We start from the raw sequence: 16,844 nt of genomic DNA on the forward strand, positions 1-16,844 counted from the left end.
GCTGACCCCAGGTGGGGGTTACTGCGCCCCTCAGGTTCTGGGTTGGGAAGAAGGGAGCGAGAAAGTCTAGAAAAGACCCTGCAGCGACCTTGCCCCCCATGCCTCCATGCCAACGCATTCCTGGAGCAGCCCCGGTCGCCACTGCCTCTAGGAACCCTCCTCCCCTGACCGTCAGAGCCCGTGGTCAGGACTCCTGCCCCAGCACCCCTGGGGCCATCCCGGGATCAACCCCTGGGCCAGCCCCTCACCTTCGAAGCATCTCTTGTCTCAGTCCCAGGCTGCTGCCCTTTGTGGAACAGTCTTCTTACGCCATTTCCCCTGCGGGGTCAGGGGCTAAGCATGGCAGATGCTCAGCAAACACCTGTGACTGTGGGTCCGGCGGGGCTGGAGGCCGCGTCTCCATGGCCCGCAGGTGTGGCCGTGTCTTCAGTCACTCGAGGGGGTCCTGGGTGGGGGTGCTGGGTTGCAGGAGGGAGGGGCACATACACCGATGAGACGTGAAGGGAGGCGGGGTGTCACCACCGCTCGTCCGAGCCCAGCACACGCGTCTGGGCCGTAGGCCCCTAACCCGGGGAAGCTGCCGCCCACCTGTGCTCAGCAGCTCTCCTGCCCCACCTGGGCTGCTGCCCTCTCAGGAGGGGCCCAAGGCCACGCCTCTTCCCGTGGGCAGACGTGCCAGGCAGCTCGCCCCGATGGAGGGCAGGTCTCTGGCTCCAACCAGAGCAGTTCGACTCCAGCCTTCCTGGTTGCCTGGCCAGCTGAGGTCCCTCTCCGACCAGGGTGGCAGTGCAGGGCACAAGAAGACGGTGATGGAGTTAGAGCTTGGCCGTGGGCCCCGCTCCCCCATGGGCCTGGTGGACAGTGCCCCCAGCCGATGGCCGAGGGGGCGGAGATGAAGGATGTGCCCGTCATGAAGCAGATGGAGGACTGTGCCCGTCACCCCAGAGCAGGCGCTTTGAGCGAGCAGACCGAGGACAGGCGAGGGCTTTCAGGCAAAGGACATTCTGACGTGGGCCCCAGCCCTGGACAGTGGCCGTGGACGCCAGGCGCTCCTGCCGGGAGCTGGTCCCCCTGCAGGAACAAGGACTGAGCCCCAAGTCACTGCTCACAGATCAGGCCCAGCCGAGCCAGGGCATCCTCCGGTCCCAGGCCCAGCCCCTCTTTGGGCCTTGGGTCTCCCTGGGTGCCAGGCCTGCAGAAGCCCAGCCTCCTGGCCCTCCCCTGGCCCCCCGGCTGTCTCCTGTCTCGAGGGTGTTCGCTGCTCACACAGGTGTTTGTGTGTCTCCAGCTCACTTGGGGTGCCGGCCACGCCGGACCCCTGCAGCGGCTCCCGGCGGCTGGAAGAGACACACTCGGCCAGAGGGGCAGGCTTGGTCACGCCCTGGACCCTCCGGAGCTGTGGTAAGGGCGCGCCTGTGGATAGGCCCTGGGCTGGCTGGTCGGGTGGCCAGGGAGGTCCTCTGGGGACCCCCTCCACTGCCTGACGCTCGGCGAGGCTCTGGGTGTAGAGAGGTCCTTTCTTGCCTGGAGCGTACCCGCGCGTCGGTATTAAAGCTTTTTGGAGGCTTCCGGGGCCCGGCCATGCCTCTGTCCTGACTTGACCCTTGCCCTCCTGAGGGCTGAAGGCTTGCTTCATCCACAGCTCTGCCGCCGGGGCCCAGCCCTCTGCCTTCTCTTCTGCTACCAGCGGGTTTTTGTTTCTGGCTATAGCTGGGACTTGCCCAGAACCCTGGAGCTGGTGCTTAGCTGGGGCCTGGGGGTGGGGCGCCCGCCGAGTACCCTCCTGGGTTCAGGCCTTTGTCCTGGCAGCGTGCAGAGTAGGGCATGAGCTGGCCTGTGGGATGCTCTGCCCAGTGGGCGCTCAGGGAGGGGCTCAGCTGGAGGGCTCTGGCCTGGGGCTGGGGATCAAGCGCTGTTCTGAGAGGTCTGGGAAGCGCATCCATTTTATCTTCATTTTTCAGTTGGTTTTCTCCCAAATAAGAATAAGATGTGCTCACATCTGTAGGAGAATTGGGCTCTTGTAGGTGCATTCAGAGTGAACCCCGACCCCTGCCCCGCTCAGGAGCAGCCCCAAATAAAATCTGCACCACCTCATGGGCCTGGGCAGAGTTGCCCGTCTCACAAGGAGGGCGGTGAGGCCTGTGGGGTCTGGTGGCCTGTGAAAGGCCTGGGGGGTCAGTTAGCAGTCCCCAGACCCCCCTGGTGCCTGGGGGAGAGGTGGGCAGGAGGAATTTCAGCCTTGCGCTCTGGTGTCCCACTGTCCTGGGTTCAGAGCTGCCACCAGGCAACAGGGGGTTTGGGGGACCCCTCGTGGATGAGCAGCTTCCCAAGAGGTTGCCCACAGCGGTGCCCCCAAGAGACACCTGCCCCTCCCTGGAAGACAGAGGGCCCCTCAGGCCAGGCTGGGCAAGAGGTGGGGAACAAAGCCCTCTGCGGACCAGGGGTGGGCACGTGCGAGCGTGTAGATATGTGTGTGTGTGTGTGTGTGTGTACGGGGGTCCCGGGCCCTCTGAGAAGGAGGCCTCTGTGTCATTCCATCCCGCAGCCAACCTCCCCCCACCACCCTAAGGTCTGGGAGACCCTCCCGGCTCGGGGAGGGGGCTGCCCGGGAGCCTGCTAGTCTCTTGGCTCATTCTCCCTCTGCTTGCTCAGCACCAGCTCACTGAGGATCTGCCAAGCCTGGCATGGACCGGGCACCAGGCCCTGCCCTCAAGCAGCCTGCCTTTTAGGAGGTGGTGAGCAATCAAAAGATGCCCCGGTGACCACCTGCAGCTGTCAGATCCTGGGCAACCAATGCCCAGGGGGAGAGCCTGCCCGGAAGTGGGTGGACGCTTCCAGCACCAGTTTCCAGGAAGTGAGGCCCAGTGAGGGGCATGAGCTGCCCAGGTGCCCAGGATGGGCTGGGACCAGGACTTGGGCTCAGATGCCAGCTTTCTGTCCACCCCTCTCCGTCGTCTTGGCCGAGCAGGAACTAGGAGGCAGGCGGGGCACCTCTGACTCAGGCAGCCCTGGCCCTTCGGGACCGTCATCTGTTCCCGGTCTGTGAAGCGCGGTCACACTGGGACTCAGGGGCCAAGACGGAAAGCAGGTGGGCCGGGCAACAGCAGGGCCCTTGGCCTCCACTCCTGCTGGTCTGCAACGGCAGCCCACTCCATCTTCTCGGGCTGCACAGCCCAGGTGTCCCCTGTGCTTGTGTCTGCCCAAGCAGGGCGGGCCATGCCCGGGGTGGTGGCAGGGAGGTGGTACAGTGTCTCTGGGGACAGGCAGACCCACCCGGATCCCACGGGGAGGGCAGACAAGGGCATCCTCCTGTCAACATCCCAAAGGGAAGGGCTCTCCGCTGCTGGTGGACAGGACGACATGCCTGGATGCTGGACCACACTTCAGGGACCACACGTCAGGGATGGGGGCAGTGTGAGCTTTCCCACGAGTCACCCCTTGAGAGGGTAGCCTGGGTGGGGGGCTAGGGGAGGGCAAAGGAAAACAGGTCAGCAGCTCCTTTGTGCTGAGTTACCTCTTCCCCAGGGGTGCCTCTCGGCAGGCAAGGGCTGGGCCACAGACCTCCCGAGGAAGGAGGGGCCTGGAGCGAGGGTGCCTGGCTGCAGCCCACCAGGGGGCCCCTGCTCCCCCACTGTGCCCCCCAAGTAGCAGAGCCGAGGCAGAGTGCTCCTCCCCAGCCCGCCCCCTCCCACAAAGACGGCCTCCTGGAGCCTCTGAGGTCTGTGTGGGCAGAGCTGTGGGACAGGCCCCCATCCCCCACTCAGCTGAACCCCAGCAGGCCAGGTGCCAGGCCAAGTGCTGGGTCTTCCAGAAAAACCCGCTCCTTTCACAGCTCTGCCTGCAGGCCGCCTTGCTGGGAGGCCAGGAGCCAAGCAGGATCTCGGGAGCCCGCCACCAAGGAGCGAGCACAGCCCAGAGTGCGGGCGCTGGGCACTCCCACCAGACGCCTCCTCCAGGAAGTCTCCCGGATGACACCTGGGCTGGGTCAGGTGCTCTGCTTGCCTGTCTCAGCGTGCTTGGTGGGAGTGAAACTCACGTGTGTGCCTCTGTCTCTGTGGGCCACGAGAACCTGAGGGTCTGGCTCTCCTTGCAGCCCCGGCTCCTGCCCGGCCAGGTGCTTGGGGAATATTTGCTGAGGGCATGAATGACTTCCTAAAGGCCCTGAGGCCCCCTGGGCCTGTCTGTGTCACACACGGCAGCTCACTGGTGTCACCCTGCCTCCGGGCAGGTCCCAAGCTCACGCCCCTGTTCACGGAAGAGGAAGCCAGCGCTCAGAGAGGCATGACCCCCACCTCCTGACAGTGAACGGCAGAGCGGGGACTGGGGCCCAGCCTTTCCCACTGGTAGCAGCACCGGCCCAACAGAACTTTCTGCAGTGACAGAGATGTTCTAAATTCTGGGCCATCTGATGTGGTGCCCACCAGCCACGGGTGGCTGTGGGGGCCTCTGGGACGTGGCCAGTGCTACTGAAGAGTGAAGTTTTACATTTTTGTTTCCTCTGAGTTTAAACATGAACAGCAAGGGCGGCTTGCCATCGGACGGTGAGGCTCCGGCCCTCAGACACGGCAGCCTCTCGCCCGGGCGGGGCCCCACTGGCTTTGTTTTGGTTTGAGGCCTTGGGCCCCCAGCCGCAGCGTGGTCAGGGAGAGTTCACCTGGTCCTCATCACCCCTGTTGCCATTGGCAACAGTAACAGTCGCCACGTATGTGTTTAATCGTCCTGTTGGAGCCACAAGGCCGCCAGGCGCTCTGGGGTGGCAGGTCGTGCTGGATTCTTGGGGCCCCTCCCCGATGGTCATCAGGAGTTGGGAAGCGAGGCCGGTACCATCCTCTGCTCAGCAGGGCCGGCTGCTCGGGGGCCCGGGCCGCATCCGTCTCAGGGAACACTTGCTTTCTCCCGGATCACAGCTCAGAGCTCGGGGACCCACAGCCCGGGGTCTCCCTGGTGACCTGTCAGGGGTGCTGGCCTGGCCAGGGATAACCAGGAAAGGTCTGCACCTCTTGGAGCAGCGGCTCTGGGGGCCTTGGCTCTCTGAAGCTTCCACACCCCTGGCAGAGGATCTGCAGGAACTCAGTGGAGGACCGGGGCACCTTCTTTCCAGGCCACAAGCAAAAGCAAGGGAGGAGTGGCCCCTTCTCCAGGGAATTGCCAGGCAGCTGGGAGCACGGGGGAGCATGCTAGGCGTCCCCCAAGTGCCGTGCACGTCGGCTGGCTGGAGCCCCCGCCCCTCCCCTGGGCTCCATGCTGCTGTGTCCTCAGCGCCGTGGAAGCGCCCGGGAGCCGTCCGGCTGCAGTTCACAGCTCTTTGGCCTCTCTAACGTGGGACGCTGAGCTGCTCTGGGAAGCAGGGCGCCATCCTCCTCTCTGCACACTCACGAAGGATGACCCAGGAGCTCATCCAAGAGCCACCAGGAGGGCTTGCCGTCCACAGACCTGAGGCCTCTCTCGGGCGGGGAGCCCCCGTCCTCTGTGCCCCCCTCTGCCAGCTCTCATGGGGGTCTTGCTGAGAAGATGGAGGGTGGGGATGGAGGAAGCGACGCTCGCCACCCCCACCTCTGACAACAGTCACCCCCTGCCACCCCAGGCAGCCTCCGAAGGGCCAGGCCGGGTCGCTGGGGCCCCCACTGGAAACCAGAAGCCCTTGGCCACCTGGGGAGCCTGAGGTTTCCGAGCCTGCACTCTGGACAGTCCCAGGGAGGTCGCAGGGCTGTGCCCCTCGGCCTGGGTCACCGCACACTCACAGGGCTGTGACCCTTATTAGGGCAGCCACTAGGTATCAGAGCATCTTACCACGGGGTGTCCCCGCGGAGGCGCTCACGGACTAGCGCTTTTTCCAGGGCACCCAGCGGGTGAGTGATAAGCTGAGGCCTGTCTGGCAGTGAAGCCTGTGTTCTTGGCCCCAGCCATGTGTTTGCAGCCTGGGGTCCTTGCTCCCAGGGGAGGGTGGCTGAGGGTCAGGCAGGGAGAGCCCCCCGCTGAGGTGGGGACAGGGTACAGTAAGGCAGCAACCTGTCTCCTTGCCCCGCAGGCTGGGGGCCCTGCCCACCCTCCCTGGACGTGCAGGGAAGGGGTCCTCTCCCAGCGCGTGTCCTGCAGGCCCAGGCTGGGTGAGGGGAAGCCGCCCAGCCACGGCTTCTTGTGGTTTCTGCAGGCCCGCTGTCCGACGTCCGGCAGAAGTCGCTGAGCTTCCTGGAGTCCCTGAAGGTATGTCACCTTTAGGCCGCTTCTGTTTGGGGGTCCATCGGGAGCAGCTTTCACCCCCTGAGGCTGAGTGGCAGGGGCCCCAGAGTTGAGAGGGAGGGAGGGGAGCCTGGAGCAGGAAGGAAGCCCAGGGCCCCGGCCGGGCCGAGGCAGGGAGGCTGCGGGCTGGGGAGCAGGGTGGTGGGCTGGATGGGGTGGTCCTCCCAGGGGGACGCTCTGTAAGGGTCCAGTCCTTGGAGGTGACACCACCTGCCCTCTGAGGCGGGGGCCTTGCCAGGGAGCGGGGGTAGCAGGCAGGGGCAGCAGGCGGGGGCCCCGGGGAGTCCTGAGGCTGCTCCTCTCCTCCCTGCAGCCGGACTGGCGGGAACAGGGGCAGGCGCTGGCCCTCCTTCGGCGGCAGGGGGAGCTGGAGGTCTGGGAGACGCAGAAGGCCCTGGGGGAGCTGCTGTCCAGACCCAGGCTGGAGGTCAGCCGGCCGGCTTGCCCCCTGTGGCCCAGCCCAGCCTGAGAAAGGCTGGTGGGAAGCATGGGTCAGGTCAGCCCGGGGAAGGGGGGGCCGTGGGTCCCGCCCAGACCGAGGGCCTCCGAGTGCAGCTGCCCTCAGAGTAGGCCTTGGCTCCTCCCTGGGACCCCTCCTGGTCCACCCTCCACAACACCCACCTCCTTCCTGTCCTCGAAGCGGCTGAGGGAGGAGCACTCGACCCAGGCCAGGCCAGGGGCGGCCTTGGAGCCGGAGCAGCCGCAGGTGCGTGTGGATCTGGAGCCGAGGACCTCTCAGAGTGCCGCGGCAGCCAGACCCAGGTATGGGCCCCCTCCCAGCGCACGAGGGGGCCGGGTGGGGGTCTCGGGCCGCGTAGGTCACAGTCTGCAGCGCTCTCTCACCTGGCAGCTCATACCCACTCCCGGGCCGAGATGTGGCCGCGCCCTCCCCGAGTCCCCAGGACGGAAAGAAGAGTTGGGCAGATGGGTCAGCTCACGCAGGTGAGTGGTCTCAGAACCAACCCCACAGCTACCCGGACAGCACAGCTCGTGCCCCGCGTGGGTCCTGAGGGGGCAGCGGGGTCAGGTGCCCAACAGAGGGGCCGGGGATGGGGTGACCCGCCCACGGCCTTACGGGGCAGGCGGAACTGGGGTTTGAAAGTGTTCCAGTAGTCATGCATGGATGTGAGAGCTGGACTCTAAAGATAGCTGAGCGCCGAAGAATTGATGCTTTGGAACTGTGGTGTTGGAGAAGACTCTTCAGAGTCCCTTGGACTGCAAGGAGATCCAACCAGTCCATCCGAAAGGAAATCAGTCCTGAATATTCATTGGAAGGACTGATGCTGAAGCTCCAATCCTTTGGCCATCTGATGTGAAGAACTGACTCATTGGAAAAGACCCTGATGCTGGGAAAGGTTGAAGGCGGGAGGAGAAGGGGATGACAGAGGATGAGATGGTTGGATGCCATCGCCAACTCGATGGACATGAGTTTGAGTAAACTCCGGGAGTTGGTGATGGGCAGGGAGGCCTGGTGCGCTGCAGTCCATGGTGTCGCAAAGGGTCGGACACGACTGAGGACTCAGCTGAACTGACTGATGCCACAAAGTACCATCAGGCATCACTGCCTCCTGCTTGTTAGGGCACGCAGGGAGCCAGGGAGCCAGTTAGTAGACACACCACCCCCACCCACCCAAACTGGGGGGCAGTGAGCCCGGACTACAACAGGAAAGCTTTCGCTTAGATGCCTAGCGAAACAGGCCGACAGCACGGGGCATGGCCAAGTAGGCAGGCATGGTGGGCGGGTCCTCCAGCCCTGTCTGTCCTGCTCCGGGCAGACCTTCAGGGTGAGCGCCACCCTCCCACTGAAACCCTGAATACAGCCCATCTCTGTCCCTTGGGGAACAGGGAAGCCCACACTCTTCCCAGGTCTGCCAATACGCCCACCTCCGTCCCTCTGAGCGGGCATTCCTTGAGGCCTCTCCGGTGCTGGCCCTGTGCATATCCAGTTGGATACTGGATCCAGTGTTGGCAAACAGAGTTCCCTGTGTGCAGGCTGCAGGGGCAGCCCAGCACAACCTCTGGGAGTTTGAGCCGTGGCTGGGCTGGCGGCGGCAGACTGAGTGCGCTCCCTGGTGGCATGTGATGGACTTGTTTGCTCCTGTGATGGACTTGCGGTTTAATTTCCTCATGGTCAGTTCAGTCCAGTTCAGTCGCTCAGTCGTGTCTGACTCTTTGCGACCCCATGAATCGCAGCACGCCAGGCCTCCCTGTCCATCACCAACTCTTGGAGTTCACTCAGACTCACGTCCATTGAGTCAGTGATGCCATCCAGCCATCTCATCCTCTGTCATCCCCTTCTCCTCCCACCTTCAATCTTTCCCAGCATCAGGGTCTTTTCAAATGAGTCAGCTCTTAGCATCAGGTGGCCAAAGGATTGGAGCTTCAGCTTCAGCATCAGTCCTTCCAATGAACACCCAGGACTGATTTCCTTTAGGATGGCCTGGTTGGATCTCCTTGCAGTCCAAGGGACTCTCAAGAGTCTTCTCCAACACCACAGTTCTGAAGCATCAATTCTTCGGCGCTCAGCTTTCGTTATAGTCCAACTCTCACATCCATACATGAGCACTGGAAAAACCATAGCTTTGACTAGATGGACCTGAGCCCAAATATGTAGAGATGTGGGTCTATCTTGGTGGATGTTCTGTGAGCTCTTGAAAAGAAACCCTGGTGTTGAGAACATCACCATTTAGGGTTACCACGTGCCCTTGGTGGACCCACCCCTTTAAAACTCTGCCCTCACAGGACAGCCCTCTGTCCCCAGTGGCCCGAGCTGCTCTGTGGCCTGCTGTGTCTGGTCCAGCTACTCCTGCTTCCCACAGCTAGCATCAGACAGTCCAGCTGGTCTGTCTTCTCCATCCCCCCACTTGTAACGAATGTGTGTTTTGGTATTTCAAGTGTGTTTCTTGGAGGCAGCCCGTAGGTGGATCTTGCTCCTTTGTCTTATTATATAATCCAGCAATCTCTGCCTTTCCCCTGGAGTGCTTAGCTATTTCCATTGAACAGAATTATCATTATTGTTAGAGTTTTTAAAGATTTTTTTTTAATGTGGGCCATGTTTTAAAGTCTTTATTGAATTTGTTGCAATATTGTTTCTCCTTTGTTTTTGGAGTTTTGGTCACAAAGGCATGTGGGATCCCCAACCAGGGATTGAAACTGCACCCCCTGCATTGGAAGGAAAAGTCTTTTTTTGTTGTTTTGTTTCTTTCTCTTTTTCATTTAGTTTTTTTTTTTTTTGAAGGCAAAATCTTTACCACTGGACCGCCAGGGAAGTCCCAATGTTGCTAGGTTTTGAATCTATCATCCTGCTATTTTCTTTTGTCTCAGCTGGCCTTTTTTTCCTTTCTTTTTTCTGCCTTCTTTTGGATCAAACAAGTATTTTTTTAATCATTTGATTTTCTCTCTGTTGTTGGCTGCTGAGCTGTAATTGGCTTCAGTGGTTGATCTGGGATTTACAACGGTACCTGTGGTGTACCTTCACGTGACATTCCACTGGCTCACCCAGAATAGGAGGCCCTTACAGCCCTCCATTTCTTTTTTTCTGGACTTTAGGCTACGGTAGTCATGCAATTTATAACTCCACAATACATTTTTTTAAACATTCAAGAAACTTTTAAAATTTATGTATTTATGTATCTACACATAATACACATGTAAGTATACCCATACGTGTATATGTGTGTGTATGTACACATCAGTTCAGCTCACTCGCTCAGTCGTGTCCAACTCTTTGTGACTCCATGGACTGCAGCACGCCAGGCCTCCCTGTCCATCACCTACTCCTGGAGCTTGGTGAAACTCATGTCCATTGAGTCGGTGATGCCATCCAACCATCTCATCCTCTGACGTCCCCTTCTCCTCCTGCCTTCAGTCTTTCCCAGTATCAGGGTCTTTTCCAACGAGTTGGTTCTTCACATCAGGTGGCCAAAGGATTGGAGTTTCAGCTTCCAATGAAAATTCAGGACTAATTTCTGTATTTTCTTCTCTGATTACATTTATTCTTTGATTAAAGTCTTTTTTAGATAAAGGCAGGTCAAGGACACGACTGGGATTGGGGTGTGTGGGGGGAAGAACCATACAGTCCTCCTCCGTTTCACGGCCTCTTGAAGATTTGGCTGGGGCTGTGTGTCTGGGTGAGGAGGGTTGTGCTGTAGTGGTGGTGGTGGTGGTGGTAGATTAAGTTGCCCAGACACCCTAGCTCGGTGAAGACTTCCTGTAAAAAAGGCCCCTGGAACCTTATATGACCAGCCATGCCTGTCTTTTGTCCTCAGAGCCTGTGCAGGAAGGGAGACCAGCCCAGCCCCCCTCCCAGCTGCCCCCAGCCAGGCTCTGGGAGGAGCCCAGGTTCCAGGTACAGAACCCGGGGGAAGGGGCTCACAACTGGGCCCCAGGGGAGGCACTGGCAGGAGGTAGGGGACCCAGCTCTCCGTCCCTGGGGACATCAGGTGTTGAGACCCGCCCCTCCTACAGCCTGAACCCGGGGGGGACTCCCCTGCCGGTCCTGTGTGAAGGGAGGCTCTCCCTGCCATGGGTGCTACCCACCCTTCCAGCTTACATCCGCTCAAGCCCCTTCCGCACGGCTGGGGTGGCAGGTGACGTCGGTTTGGGGCAGGGCTGGCTGCACGTGTCAGAGAGGGGGCCCAGTCTTTCCTAACCCACCCAGAGCACAAACAGGTGGCCGGCTTGAGTGCAGGGCCAACATGACAAGGACCCCACCCTGCCTTCTTCGGGAGCCACGAGTTGGGAGGAGGATAGTAACGTGTCCCGAGGAAGAGGGGCACGACATGGAGAACAATGGGGCGGCCAGTCCCGGAAGGATCCCTGGAGGCGGCGGCCTCCTCCCCGGGGAGTTGGGTGCTGCTCCCACTCGGAGACGCTCAGTGGTGGTGACACGGCCCGGGTCGGCCTGCCCCACCGCAGGGGAGCCGGACGAGGCCCCGGAGCGCGGCGCCGGTACCCTTCAGCCGCTTCACGATCCAGATGCTGGAGCAGAGCCTGCGGGAAGAGGACCTGCGCGCGCGGCACCAGGCCGCGCTGCTGCGCCTGCGCGAGAAGGCGCTGGAGGAGAAGATGCGCGCCGAGCTGGCCTGGCTGGAGCATCAGCGAGGGTGAGCGCATGCGCGCCGCGCCGGCCCCGCCCCGCCCCCACTCGGTACCCCCAGGGTAAAGTGCTGCTACCTCGGGTCGTGGGCGTTTGGAGAAAGTTTGATGCGACCAAAAGGTGAATACAGTGGCTTTGAAACCTCCCCTAGCCCCACATCTGCGAGACCATCTCTGCCCATCTTCCAGGCTGTCTTGGCAGGTCTTGTTCAGGGAGATATACACGTAGCTATTTAAACAGCATTTGGAAGGCTGGTGGTTTTCCAGACAATAGTCCATCCTAAAGGAAATCAGTCCCGAATATTCACTGGGAGGACTGATGCTGAAGCTGAAACTCCAATCCTTTGGCCACCTGATGCGAAGAACGGATTCATTGGAAAATACCCTAATGCTGGGAATGATTGAAGGTGGGAGGAGAAGGAGGCAACAAAGGATGAGATGGTTGGATGGCATCACCGACTCCATGAACATGAGTTTGAGCGAACTCCGGTAGTTGGTGATGGACAGGGAGGCCTGGTGTGCTGCAGTCCATGGGGTCGCAAAGAGTCAGACACGACTGAGAGATTGAACTGAACTGAACTGACATGCCGTTGTAACTTGAGTTTTCGTTTAAAAGTCAAGAAACCCTCTCCCTGTCCCTGCATGAGTGCTACAACACCCAGCGCAGAGACAACAGCCCCCTTAGCCAGCCCCTCTAACTGGACCTCTGGGGTGTCTCCAACTCTGTGTCCTGAGTCATGAACATCCCAGAGATGAATTCCTTAAGGTAAATTTGTGGAAGTGGAATTCATGTCAACAAGGACGCATTTTTTACAGCTACCTGTTATTCCCATATTGGTCTCCGAATAGCTCATCCCAGTTAAGATCACTGGCAGCTTACAGTCATGTGGGGGTCTTCTCTTCCATGATGACTCCCACCTCCCCAGAAGGGCCCTCTGGCTGGGCTGGGGTGCCAGCACGGGAAATGCGCTGTCCTCCCGTCCTCTCTCCAGGCCCAAAGGTGGTCATGAGGGGATGGGGAGAGTGACAGTCTAGACTGGAGCCACTGGACCCCTCAGGGCTCCCCCGCCTGTCCACGCACGGCCATCTCCTCCCGATGGCCCTGCTGTGAGAACCGGGCACGCCAGGTCCACCTGGATGGCTCGGGCTGGCCAGGACTGCAGTTTTCCACACCCACGGGCAGGCCCCGAGGTCAGCAGTCAGTCCAGTCAATCCATCTCCTCTGCCAGGTATCTGAACAGGACTGGCAGCTATGCAGCGCTGCTGGCCTTGGAAGAGAAGCAGCACCAGGCCCTCAGCCACCTTGAGCGGGAGCTGGTAAGGACGGGCTCCCGGCGGGCGACCCCGAGGGGCTCCTGCTGCTCTCTGGGGGCTGGGAACGCGAGCACCTCCACCACAGAACTCCTGGGTGCTTGGCACCCTCCAGGGCTGCTCAGGGCTGCGTGGGGAGCGTTCAGAGCTGGTGGGGGCAGCGAGGTGCTCTGACCCCTGCAGCCTCCGTACAGTGGCCAGGCCGCTCCGAGCCTCATTAGGGGAGAACTGCAGCCGTGCGTGTTTCGGTGGGGTTGTTGGAGGGCTTGGCCCAGCTAGCACTGACCTCTGACCAGAGGGGACTGGCAGCTCCTCTGAGCGCAGTTTCCTCATCTGGGGTCAGGGGCCATTGCGCTGGCGTCCTTTCGTTTCGGTCTCCAGACACCCCTGTGTGGGATGGGAGCTGGATGAAGAAACTGAGGCTGGGGGCTGGCGCTGGTCTTTCCCGGAGTCCCTCAGCTGCGAAGGGAGGGGTGGTGGTGGACTTGTCCTCCATCCTAGAGGACCTGCGCGGACCAGGGAGGTGGGGTGGCGGGTGTGGGGCTTCCCAGGCAGACCGGGCAGCGGGAGGAGCCCAGGAGACCGTGAGGAAGGGATGGAAGGGTTCCAGTTATCAAATGAGGCGGGGACCCTGGGGTCCCTTGTTGTGGGTGGAGACGTTGGGGGACTCTTGGTCGGGGCCCTGCCGAACCTTAGTTTCCTCCTCTGACCTGGACAGGCTATCGCCTGCCCTGGCGGGGCACGGTCCCAGCAAGGTGATTCTGCTAAAGGGTGGCCATCAGAGATGTAGCAGGAGCCAGCGGACAGTCAGGGATAGAGCCCGGGACCTGGCGGGAGGGAGGGCGGGGGGGCGCTGGCAGGGGCACAGCCGACTTGTACCAGCCTTGTTTGGAGGTGCCCAAGGAATGAGCACCCCCACTTCCCTCCTGCCTCCCACCAGAGCCCGCTGATGGCCAAACCCAAGCAGCGGGGGAGGCCAGAGTGCGGGGTTGGGGGGACCTCCTGACTGAGCAGGATGAGAAGGGCACAGACATCTGCAGGGGCCAGGGGCCCCCAGTGCCAGAGCCGCCCCTCCCCGTCCCCGGGTGCTGACGTGTGCTCCTCTGGTTCAGAGGGGCATCCGGTACCTGCGGACCCTTCACCTGTCCTCTCACCGAGAGAGAAAGCTGCTCCTGCAGCAGCAGCAGGACATCGTCTCCGTGCAGAGGTCCGCGGCCCTCCTGCAGCAGGAGCTTCAGGACCGGGCGTGGCTGCCTCAGGTGGGCGTTCTCACCCGGCCTGGGGGCTTGGCTCGTGGCCAGAAGTGCTGCTCACTGGCCGCTTCCTGGGCACGTGCAAGTCCTCTGTAAAACACCTGTGACCCAGGATGGGAAGGGATTTGGAAGGGTCGGGCGGGAGGGGCAGCAGCTGCTGCGGGGCCACGGGGGCTTTCCTGGCCTGGGCTGCCTGGCTGGGCCCGGAGGAGGAGCCAGACTCCCAGCGGCTGGGAAGTGCTCTGGCCTGGAGGTTGGGGAGCTTAGTGAGCACGGTTGGGCAGTGTGGAGGGGGCTGGTGGGCCGGTGGGGGCAAGACAGGAAGGAGGGAGAGGCCCGGGCCCCTTGAGAGGCCGGCCCCTTGGGAGCTGAGTGGCGGTGTGTCCTTGCTCCTGCAGCCTGTCCCCACCATCACAGGGAGGGGGTGGTGAGGACAAGCTCTGGCGCCTGTCCCATGCCGAGCGTCCACAGGTTGGGGATGGTGACTGTCTCACCGGCGGGCGGCGGAGGGTGGTGGACTGGGTTCTGCAGAGCGGCTGGGGTAGTTTAGCAGTCATCCCAGTCATCCCAGGCCAGCCTGCAGGAGAGGGGTCCAGGGCTGCCGGATTCCACAGCCCCCACCTCTGTGGGTTCCAGCTCTGCGACCCGGGCAGCCTCAGGCAAGTGCTCCCCCAGCTCTGGGCCTCTTGTCTGCACCTGTCGGGGAGTGTTAGCAACTGACCGTAGGGCTCCCGCGAGCTGAGGGCCCCTGTTTCAGCCAGCCCGCTGCCTCCTCATGGGAGCAGGCTGCCTGCCGAGCCGCTGGCTGCCCTGCCGTGGCAGCCGCTGCATGAAGCCACCTCCTGCTTTTCCTAAGGGGAGGGCTTTTCCTCTGCGCTGTTTCTCTTAGAGTTCCAGCCCCGAAGTCAAGGCCAGGCAGGAGGAGGACCCCGAGACAAGCCCCCAGCAGCCGGAGGGGCCGGCCCAGGGCTCCTCTCATGCCTGGCACACGCCTGGCAGTCCCCTCGGCCAGCACCCGCAGAGGAGCGAGAGCCCGCCAGTCCCGCAGTGAGTCGTCACGGGCAGCCCTGGCCCTGGCGCTTGCCATTAAAAGCCTTGCCTGCTGGGTGGCCGTGATGTCACAGCTGCTGGGCCCTGCGCACCTGGCCACAAGGAGGAGAGGAGGGGATGCTGGGGGACTGGGATGGGAGTCCTGCCCCACCGGCTGGCCCACAGGGCTGGCGGCTGAGGCCAGAACCACCCTGGCCTGCTGGGAGGAGCGCAGGGATTCCGGCTCATTCCCAGCTGGGCCACTGGCTGGGGTGTGTCCTCCCCACTCGTCTGCTGAATGAGGAAGGGGTGCCACCATCCCCAGGGCTGCTGTGGGCACAGTGACACAGAGCAGGTGGACCCACCTGGGTGGGTGATGTGTGCGTGGGACCCCTAGCTGCCAGGCACCCCCTTTCCTCCTAGCCAGCTCCCAGCTCCTCCTCCGAGGGCTGACCGCCCTTGAGGCTCTAACCTAAGCGCCTCCTACCCAAAGCCGCCTCCTACCCAAAACCGCAACCTGGGGGAGAGGCCGCAGAGGTGACCTCCAACCCTGGGAAGCAGCTGGTCCCTCAAGAGTGGTCTTCTCAGGACCTCTGCCTGCCCTTGGGGGCACCACCGCCGTCCAGCAGCCCCTTTCAGCTGGGGGGCACATTTTCATGCCTCTCCCAGGAAAGGGGGTCCTCGCACACTTGGCCCCAGACCTGAGCTCCGCTCTGGACCCTCTGAGGGCGCTTTTCACGTGCTGATCTATAGTTCACGTGACTATTGATCGCCCAGCCCAGGAATCTCTGACAGGCTTCCTGGCTGACCGGGCCTTCCTGGTACCAGGAGTTTGTTTATGGCACTGGGGCTGGCTGCTCGCCCCGAGGGTGGGGGTATGGCCTGGAACCGAGGTCCTTGGGGGCACGTGGCTCCTCATCACACCAGTGATGCAGTTCAGAAGCCAGAGAAGAGCTATGTGTCTGCGAGAGAGGCTTCAGAGGCCTGGAACCTCCCTGGGAGGCCCTGCCACGTGGAGGGACCGCTTCGCACTTTCGTTCTCCCAAGAGAAGCTCAGCACAGCACTGAGAAGCTCAGGGCCGGGCACATCCCTGATCCAGGGCCCTTGGGGCCCCTCGCTGCCCTGGCTGGGGGCTCCGGGCTGAGACCCATGTGTGCTGGGGAGGGCTGGGAGGGACGGGACGTCTTTAAGGAGGCAGGGGGCGGGGCCTTCCATTCTGGTTCAGTTCTACCAGGTTCTGGGCCGGGCACAGCCCCTTCCCGTCCTTTTCATCCTTGCTCCAGGGCGGGCCGGGCCCTGCATCTGGACACACTGGTGCAGACAGGTGCCTGCTACTTCCTGCCCTGCAGGTCAGAACTCCAGCCCCTCTAGACGTCTCCTCCTTCGAAAGCCCGAGACTGGGTTTCTCGGCTAAGATAGCCCTCTGACCCTGCTCTCCAGTCCACACCCTGCCATGGGTGTCAATCCAGAGGAGGGGGATGCTCAGGGCCGCCCTGGGAGAGCAGCAAGCTGTGCCCAGTTGCAGCGGGTGCCTGGGAAGAAAGGGAACAGAAGGAATGCCCTGCTGCACCTGAGAGTGGGGGAATGTTCTAGAGCAAGGCTCCCCATGGGCATGACCTTAAGCCCACAAGGGACCAGGAAGCCTGGCAGTCCTGTTCCTAGCCCCCCGCCTTGGGGCTGCGATAGGAGTTCTGTTCCCGCAGTCCGTGTGCCTGGAGCTCAGGTGGGACCCAGGCACGTTGAGTGCTGCACTCGGGCTGGGGGGTCGGGCTCCACGCAGACGTCCTGAGGGAACAGGGGCACAGACAGAGTCTCCCTCCCCGCACGTCCCCTGCCACCCCCAGCAGTGGCCCCACTTAGGGGTGCAGGTCCTGCTCGAGAAGCTGCCGGGCAGGGAGGGGCCAGGGCCTGTC

At 62.0% G+C, this 16,844-nt stretch overlaps 1 protein-coding gene across 6 annotated transcripts in view; it reads left to right on the forward strand.

Annotated features, from left to right (window-relative positions):
- CCDC187 (coiled-coil domain containing 187) overlaps positions 1 to 16,844 on the forward strand; it is a 53,116-nt gene that overhangs the window by 27,271 nt on the left and 9,001 nt on the right. For 5 of the 6 annotated variants that reach the window (XR_006059060.2, XM_042245468.2, XM_042245464.2 and 2 more), the window contains 10 exons: positions 1,289 to 1,401; positions 6,152 to 6,204; positions 6,554 to 6,667; positions 6,881 to 7,002; positions 7,091 to 7,182; positions 10,509 to 10,588; positions 11,158 to 11,345; positions 12,567 to 12,654; positions 13,761 to 13,907; positions 14,791 to 14,948. Coding sequence is in view for 5 of the 6 variants with exons in the window: in XM_042245468.2 (XP_042101402.1) it covers positions 1,289 to 1,401; positions 6,152 to 6,204; positions 6,554 to 6,667; positions 6,881 to 7,002; positions 7,091 to 7,182; positions 10,509 to 10,588; positions 11,158 to 11,345; positions 12,567 to 12,654; positions 13,761 to 13,907; positions 14,791 to 14,948 (1,155 nt within the window). In the remaining variant the exon portion in view is untranslated. The remainder of the gene's footprint in view (positions 1 to 1,288; positions 1,402 to 6,151; positions 6,205 to 6,553; positions 6,668 to 6,880; positions 7,003 to 7,090; positions 7,183 to 10,508; positions 10,589 to 11,157; positions 11,346 to 12,566; positions 12,655 to 13,760; positions 13,908 to 14,790; positions 14,949 to 16,844) is intronic. The other variant, XM_042245466.2, reaches the window with a different exon arrangement.

The sequence above is a fragment of the Ovis aries genome, chromosome 3 (genome assembly GCF_016772045.2).
Source record: "Ovis aries strain OAR_USU_Benz2616 breed Rambouillet chromosome 3, ARS-UI_Ramb_v3.0, whole genome shotgun sequence".
Taxonomy (NCBI): domain Eukaryota; kingdom Metazoa; phylum Chordata; class Mammalia; order Artiodactyla; family Bovidae; genus Ovis; species Ovis aries.